Source organism: Dermacentor andersoni, chromosome 7 (assembly GCF_023375885.2).
Source record: "Dermacentor andersoni chromosome 7, qqDerAnde1_hic_scaffold, whole genome shotgun sequence".
Taxonomy (NCBI): Eukaryota; Metazoa; Arthropoda; class Arachnida; order Ixodida; family Ixodidae; genus Dermacentor; species Dermacentor andersoni.
In genome coordinates, this window is record NC_092820.1 from 70,975,603 (window position 1) to 70,984,420 (window position 8,818).

The window sequence follows — 8,818 nt, forward strand, 5'->3', positions numbered from 1 at the left end:
CTAATTTGAAATATTTGAGGAATAAGAGTGCAGTGGCTGCGGCGTCTGTGCATTTGGAAAGCCGTATACATGTGTGCATCTTGCTGCCTTCCGAACAAATTGTAGTAGCACCGGAGACGTGTGTCAGTGTGTTCCATTCTTTGCGGCTGTCTCCACTGCTGCATCCTGTGGATCCTGTGTGGATCCCTGCATCCTGTGCATCCTGCGATAACGCTTACCCAAAGCACCGGTTCGCGGGCGTTCTTGCATTCCGCAGCCAGGCATCAAATCCGTGGCCTCGCGCTCGGCATCGCAATGTCGTAGCCACGGAGTGGTGAATAAGAGCCAGGGGATTTTATTAGCTTAAAGTGTTCTAGGCGATTAACGCACGGGCAAGCGAGGCAAGTTCAGAGATGCTAAAGCATACGCAGGTGCTGTCGCATGGGCGATAAATGCATAGTACGATTCAGAACCTCGCCGCGCAATCTTGCTCGCGAGCACCTTATACAGCAGGTGCTCGAACAGCGCGACGCCTTGCTTGAGTGAAGTGCCCAACATGTGCTGCTAGTGGTGAGTTCAAAATGGGATCCAAACCCGTCGCGGCGGCTTAGCGGCTGTGGAGTTGCGTTGCTCAGCACGAGGTCGCGGGTTTGATTTCCTACCGAAGCAGCCGCATTTCTATCTATGGGGACACAATGCATGAGTGCTTTTGTAACGCGCGTTGGGTGCCCGGGTAAAGAACCCCAAGGTGGTCGTCAACATTAACCCGCAGGTCCCCCTACTACGGCTTGCATGCCTCGCAATCATACCGTGCTTTTGGAACGTAAAACCACCGAGTTTAATTTAATGTTGACTGATCCAGCAGGTATGCGTCTCGTGAACAGGGTATCCGGAATTGATAATACTACCTTACACAGAGTGTTCTTTGTTTTAGCTGCACCAAATTATTTAAAGATTGCCTATGGAAGATTCTGATTCTAACCCTCGACCTCAATCACTTGATGAGCCGGCCATTACTTCTGCGAGAAATAAAAACTTTCAATTGAATAATCAACTTAATTGCGCTAATTATCTTTTTTAATTAATCACTATACGACACATATTTCAATCTACGAATTATAGCCACTGAGTTTGCACGGCGTGTCCACTTGGAACGAATTCCCTGGACAGCACCAGTTCCGAGATATTAATTTTCAGTGTCCGACGAAATGCACTGCTGTTCCAGTTACTTTTTACTTTACTGCATAAAACAGCGGTTTCTTTAGTATGCAAGTGGAACGGCGATGCGTTTAGTCGGACACATCGAGAATTAATACAGAGTTCATTAGCGTAATTACTTCGATTATTCAATTAAACATTTTGGATTCTCGCAAAAGTAATGACCGCCTCATCGAGTAATTTAGCTCAAGGATTTGAATTGTGCTAACTGCCATGGGCAATCTTCAAAAAATTTTGTGCCGCTAAAGAAACACACACACACACACACACACACACGCACGCACACACACACGCAAACACACACACACACCCTATATAGCAGATGGCTGCAGCATGTTCTGGTTTCTGCAGCACATCCTGGCGCTGTTTTGTTTTCTCTCCTTAGGGTTGTGACAGCTGCACTGATCGCAGTTGTCACAACGTCACTCGAGTCATTGGGGCAGATGTTAACCTACCGCGATATCCATGCATGACCATTCCACGGGAGCAGCTTGTTTTCCGAAACCGGTTGGCTACAGAGTGTACGGTATATTCGCAAAGTGGAGCTGAAGGACGCGTAGCCTTAGTATTGGGATTTTTATAATGCACCAACCGCCAGGCATGGCTCGCTGGCTCATCTTCCACGGGCCTCTAGACCAACGCCGTCTGCTATTCTCCAGGGGGAGGGGGGGGGGGATAGCATTCGCGTTGTGCTCTCCCGGCGCCATTACGGCTGAATGCAGCAAATGCGAGCCATAGTGCGTGGCATCCGAGGCCATACCGAAGGCCACCAATAGAGATATGTCCTCTTCTGGGGGTTTGTGCGTGGCATAAATAAGGTATATAATTACATCAAAGGAAAAGGAAATTGCGCGAGTCGATGCAAGTTTATTGCGCTTCGCAGGGAAACGAATACGGATCACTTACGTGGGAAGTGGTTTTTGGGATGGCTGGGACGTATTTCATTACACACGTTTCCGTATATTTCTCTATTTCCAGGAATGCAAACTCGACCAACGGAGAGCCGCAATCTAGGCTTGGCTTACTGGAAGGCGTCGCGGACCACGGCGTCGAAGAATACGAGTTGATGCCTAACGAATATGGTCCGTTGCCGCGCTCGCAAATGGGGCCCGACGATTTTTAGGCGCTAATATTGTATATGATTTCTAGCGGTGGATTCTTTTAGATGTCGAAGAACAAAAAAATAAAGAAAAAGGCTGCAGGGCGCGCTACTCGTATTGCTTCCTAAAGTAAGGGAGATAATATGAATTGTCCGTTGAATACCGACTGCATGCATCTCGTGGAATAAAAAGAATCTATTGAAGACTTGACTTGAACTATCGGGAAAGTTACCGGTATAGGTACAGGATATCGTGTCGGAATTACAACCCATAAAATGGCCATTGCGAGATGCCTCTCTCTCTCTCTTTCACACACACACATAAAACACATACGCACCGCAAAGATCGGCGTGAGACTCACGCGACAGCAGCGACACCAAGAGATTTTAAAATAAATTGTGAAATTTTACAAGTCCCAACCGCGATCTTATTTTGACGAAGGCCGTATACTGGAGGACTCCGGATGAATTGCGAAGACCTGGAGTACTTTAACGCGGACCTTTATCAAAACACACGAGCGTTTTGGCTCCACTGAAACACGGTCACCATCGATAGCGCAGCGCATCTACATACACATACACCGTATCTTGTGTTTAAACAAGCAGAAAAAGAAAAAAATAGATGCGATCGTTATAGGAATAGCGTTAAGAGAGCTCTAGGGCTCCGAGACTCGACCTCGACAGGAGCTCCTCCTCAAAATGGAGTTCACAACACGCTAGTTGAGCTCACTGAGGCAGGACGAGTGTCTCCGTTGGAAAGATTAGGCCAGTACAAAACAGGGAGAAAAATCATGGAATGGGTGGGAATTCAGTGCGACAGGGGTGCCCCGACTGTCAAGGACATTCCGTTGGACGTGCGTAAACGCTTCCGAATCGCCCCCCTACCTAAAAATATGCATCCTATCTACAACAAAGAGAGGAGAGCTCACAGGGCTAAGTCTGTAGTAAATAAACTTAAAAACACATCGGCGCATAAAGTAGCGTACGTGGATGCCGCTTGCGGCAGAGACGGGGCTGCGCTATCGATGGTGGTTGTTGGTGGTGGTGGTGGTGATAAACTTTATTGAAAGGGGGAAGGGTAAAGAGGGACGTGGCTGACGGTTAGGGCTCAAGTAAGGCCCTGGGCCTTACTTGAGCTTGATGGTGGTTGTTGGCGACGGGTGCGTTAAGATAGCGTGCTCGACGTGCATGCGCGACGCCTTTACAGCCGAGGAGGTTGCTGTAGCGTTCGCTTGTACGGGTACAAAAGCGGGAGTCATATTATGGGATAGTAAATTAGATATCCCAAATTTTTGTAATGGCCGGGATAATCTCAGAAGAGGCCCTCCAAATTCTACTCAAGAACCCTCCTACGAGGCGCGTAACATTTATTTGGGTTCCGGCCCATGGAGAAGTCCGAGATAACGAAGCCGCTCACGAGCTCGCCCGAGCGCTCTACCACCGGGCAACTCTAGAGCAGCCAGTTCCTGGGACCAAAGATAACATCATCACGTATAAGGAAATTGTAGATCATTACAAAGCCGAAAGAAGAATTTTTCCGCCTCCGCATCGGTCTCTCTCTCTCTCTCTCTCTCTGGAGGACGCTCGCATTTGGCGGCGCCTCCAGGAAAATAACTATACATCACCATATTGGATCTACTTAACTCAGACGAGGTACTATAACGACGCCCTGTGCAAAATTTATGAGAAAGGTACTATGTAATATGGGAGTGCGCTGGCTCCCCAGGGGCCAAGGAAAACATTGACAGTAGAGAAGCATGGGAGGCCTTGCTCCAGAGCGAGGTTGAAGAGGACCAGCGTCGAGCAATCCGCCTGGCCGTTGAGGCCGTGGAGACTCACCGTCCTCAACACGTGGGGACTGCTTCGTACACAACCCCCCCCCCCCCCCCTACCTGCTTGTAGGTTAAGACCTCAGCTTGCTGGAATAATAAAGTTTTCAATCAATCAATCAATCTTTCCCTCCGTGCACATAAAATGTGCGGATTGCCGAAGTTTGTGTTACTGACTGTCCAATCAGCGAAATCGGCAACGCAGACGCCATCATTTATTAGTGGGCACTTTGATTCATTCGGGGCGTAAAATGTCCCGGTCCCGAAGTAGCGTTTCGTTCGCCAATTAGACCGTTGTCTATTTTTTTTTTCAAAGTATACACATATCTCATAAGTTTCCCTTTCCCAGCCTTTGTACATTCATCGTAGCAACATGCGTGTATAGAAGTGGCAATAAGAACATGTTTTCAATCAAGCTCTTTATCAAATTATCGTGTTTATAGTACGTGCATATTGAAACAGTATAGAGACGTGCATCCATCGGGAAAGAATGGTCAAAGCGGGCCCTGTGCAAACGCGGCGTCTTCAAAATGTCGCCAACAGGCAGCCAAAGCGCGCGCTCATTTTGGTGGCTTGCTGCGCTTCTCTTTGATCCCACTCTTCCAGATCGGCTTGCGGTCTGAGCGGGCCCCCTTTATGACGCTCTGTATAGCCAGCGGGCTCGTGATTTTCTGGGCCGCGGGATTGACCGCCTGCACGGGGCTCGCCAGGGCGGAGGCCTTGGCCGACGACAGCTGGTCAGGCGACAAAGTCCCCTGCTCGTGGGGCGGAGACGTAGCTCCCGCGGCCGCCCTTGCAGCCTTGGCTTCCTCGGCCTCCTTGGCAGCCTTAGCAGCCTTGGCAGCCTTGTCCGCCTCGAAGAAGACGTGTTTTGTGATCGTGCTCAGTGTCTGCGACAAGCAGCGATGCATAGAAACATTGCATAAGCACCGCGAGGCAGACGACTTGTTGCAATTTATGGTTTTCACGCACCTCCTCGCGCGGCTGCTTCGGTCTCCGACTTCTCCAATTTTCTGTTGCCGACTGCTTCACTTCTTAATCTGCTTGTATATTCGGGAACCTATACCCAGAGGCACATTTCCATTCTGAGTGACTGGCCGAGAATGTTTACGTACGTTAACCACTCGTTCATGCACAGTTGCATACACCCAGTGTCCAGAGCTGTCTATTCGGACACATACCGAGTGTTGCGCCCACCCAGTGGCTGGAGTTTTCTGTTCGGGCATAGATCGCGCGGCACGGTTCCGGTGGCACGTTCCCGGTGGGCCCAAGTTTTGTGTACTCCGAAGACAGCCGGCAGCCAGTACAGATTACATGTGGTGAAGGGCGCAAGACAGCTACGCTTTAGACAATCGGGGGTGGCCTCAGCAAAGTGAAGAAGTCAACAACAGAAGCAGCCGAGTGAGAAATTGAGTTTGAGCAGATTTGAGCCAGAGCGTCTCCTGAACGAGAAGAGTTGAGGTAGCTTGGTGTGAATAATTGGAAGTGAAGACGTTTTAGTAAACACGAAAGAAAGTTTCTCTCATTACCGATTCCCACATACGCGTGGGATATCCGTCAGTTTCTTTCCTTGTTGTAGTGCCGCTGTGACTTTTGTGCGGCATGAGAGAAAGACCTTTATAAACGTTCGGTTCAGCGTGCCAGCATGTTAGTAAAAGTAAATATTACAATGGGGATGCGCGACAAGGGCAGAGCGGACGGCAAGTGCTGCTCTTCTCAAGGACAACGCCACCGGTGCATTCGGGCAAGCTGAACGAATATACCAAAACTATGAAGCCTACTATTGGGCTGCCGATAGGTGCAATATGGAATGGTGCATACTGAAACATTTAAAGAAGCACGATGAAGTCGAGAATAGCGAAGCACAGTGCTGGCTATCGACCATATTTTACTGCAGCCTGGCATAAAAGTGGCATGTTTCTGCGACGACCGTCTCACGCCATTAAAAGTGCAATTCGAGAGAAAATTATGATCGTTACTGACCAAGTTTAAAGTACTGGCTATGACATTTATTGTAATTCAAAGACGAACTTAAAATCTAGTAATTGCAGAACGCCGTTTTTCTATATATAGCATCAATTAGGTATCCTTGAAATTTCAACATAAATATACTCAAGCATAAGGCTCACAGCTGTGTAACTCAGCAATAAAAAAAACGATATTGCAGAGGTGCATTTGAACGCCCGAAGAATAGGAGAAGGGGTGGTGGAAGAGATGGAAAGTGAGAACTTCGTTATTGGTTTGGCGGCCTCGCCCCATCCAGGGCTTTAGTGCCGAGCCTTGTAAGTAACCATCTCCCGCTTTGTAACTATATCACATTTCTTTGAACTACGCCTTATAATAACATTTAAAGGGAATAAAATTGCTGTATTATACACCACTCTGGAACATGACGCTCGTTTGTGAGTCGGATTTTAGCAGACCCTCGTAAACGTTCGAACAATTTCGCTGAAGCTGTAAATTACTATATTTGTCCGCTTGAGAAGCTTTAACAGATGGACATTACACAACTGCGACATCTTTTGTTCGGTGCTGTGATAGATTGTTAAATTTCGTACTGGTATATTTGAACACTTCCCAATTGTCGGCAACTTCTTGAAAGAAGTTTGATGTAAAATAAATATACGGCCTCCTATAGTTGCTAGAATTTAGAATTCTCCTTAAGCGCAACAAAACTCATTCCAATCGGTGCTACAGTTTTGTCATAAAGCCAGTTGAACATTTTGCATGCATTATTGCGATTGGTATTCTTTGGGAACTTTACGCATACGCAAGGGACTCTTTGTGCAACCGTTTTCCCGCCAACTTGGATTACTGGGTAATTCATGGTCTACTAGGTACAAAATCGGGGCTGATGTGCCTAAGAAACAGGGTTCAAAGCCAACCGTCGAACCACCTTGTGTCACTATGTACGTGTCACTGTGTATGTGCCACTCTTCAACGGCAAAAAAATCATTAAACGTTTATCCGGCGCAGAATACACGGCGGCCACCACCAGATGGCGTAGCGTACTAAGCGCGAGAGAGGAACCCGGCTGCATACACGCATCGTACATTACACGTTTCTGCGGCAGCAATATACGGTGTGTCGCTTCAATTGCTTGAATGAGAGTCGCATTAACGGCCACATCCATCGTCAGGGTATTTCTTTAATCGGAAAACTTGAGTTGGCCCCCGAGCTAGCGCTTCATCCTTAGTATTTGCCTTTAACGCTTCCTTAACGCTTTGCCGGCCTGCAGAGGGCGCACGAGTGGGCGTGTTAAGCGACAAATGCTCGCCTCAAAGAACTTCTCCCAGGCGGCGATGGCGGCGGGTGTCATGGCCGACTTGTTGCTCTCGATAATCTCGCCCAACGTGGCGGAGTAGAAGTCCGCAAAGTGTTCCGCGAGCACCCCCTCCCGCTGGGCGTGGTCGACCGCGTTCTTGTGCGCCAACTCGGACAGGGCGTCGTAGTCGTCCACGGAGTCGACCATGGCACTCAGCCTGCTGCCAACCACGGCGGCGAACGTCCGGAACTTGGCGTCGTCGCGCAGGAGGCGCAGATCGCGACCCTCGAAGCTGGGGAACAGCGCCTGATGCTCCGGGTGCAGGGTGAACATGGCCAGCAGCACGACACTGCCGAAGTCCGGTTTCTTCTGGCAGAACTTGCGCCAGGTGTCGCGCAGCAGCGCCTTTTCGCGCTTAGTCATGCCCGTGCGCTTGTCCGCAACGTCCTTGCGGGCGTAGTTGCCCATGGCTGGCTCGACCTCGAATGCTCTTTGTTGCTCACCTGTAGGCCCGCGGCACATATGCCCACAACGGGGGACTGCCCGAGAATGATCGGCGGTTGCGAGGAACAGACTCCTTCGTTGCTTGCTTCTCGCTCGTCTTCACTTCTTCTTTCTCGTTGGCTGGGTGATTTGTTTGCCTCCATGAAATGTGATGAGGAATTTTAATAGGGTGAGATGACAAGTAAGGTAACGTACCGTTTTAATGAATGGAAATGTGAAATTTCATACAGTGAAATGGTTCTTCCAAGGTTTCGTTAAGGGCGCGAAACAATGGCATAACAAAAAAATGATCCACGGACCTATCGTTAGCCACAAGGAGGAGGGAGCGAAGACGTCGGGAACAGCTGGTTTCTGTTCCCAAGTGATTATCATCGCCCGCATACAGCGGATTGTCCGAAAAGTAGGGCGTTTTATAATTATTTTAATCAACTTCACAAAAAAGCGTTCGGTGGCCTACGTACGCTAACTCCAAGTGCTTGAGGGGCATTGCGGCGCGTGTGATTTGTGGGTTAAATGTTCTTATAAACATTTAATACCAAAGGTGTATAGACTTTTCTAAAGTCGCAATCGGACCATACAACGAGGCAAGGCAAATCAACACGCTATCATACAAGTTGGCAAAGTGCGCAGCGAGGTCCTATGAGACGAAGCGTTGTGGTGGTCCATTTGTGCTGTCAAGTCGCAGAAAAGAATATCAACTTTTTTTTCACCTGCGCCAAAGCATCGATGTCAAGGCAGTAAAGCCAGCAAAGGTAACTACGTTACTATTAATTTTTTCTAGTTTGACTTTTATTCCCGAGCACACATTCAGCCTCTTCAATTTTCTTCTTCTTGCTACTCGCGGGCTGCCAGAGCCAGCCAGAGCGCATGCGTTTTTCTCGTGTTGCCCCGACAACCATGCGGCGCACTTTGGTGGCCGAGAGG

At 48.8% G+C, this 8,818-nt stretch overlaps 1 protein-coding gene across 1 annotated transcript; it reads right to left on the reverse strand.

The window, feature by feature from the left end:
- Nucleotides 1–4,685: 4,685 nt before the first annotated feature.
- Nucleotides 4,686–7,965, reverse strand: LOC126534826 (cytoglobin-1-like). Its single transcript, XM_050182057.2, has 2 exons — nucleotides 7,403–7,965; nucleotides 4,686–5,015 (listed from the first exon to the last, which is right to left on the reverse strand). The coding sequence occupies exons 1-2, from the start codon at nucleotides 7,910–7,912 to the stop codon at nucleotides 4,686–4,688; spliced, it is 840 nt and encodes a 279-aa protein (XP_050038014.1). The 5' UTR covers nucleotides 7,913–7,965.
- Nucleotides 7,966–8,818: the final 853 nt, after the last annotated feature.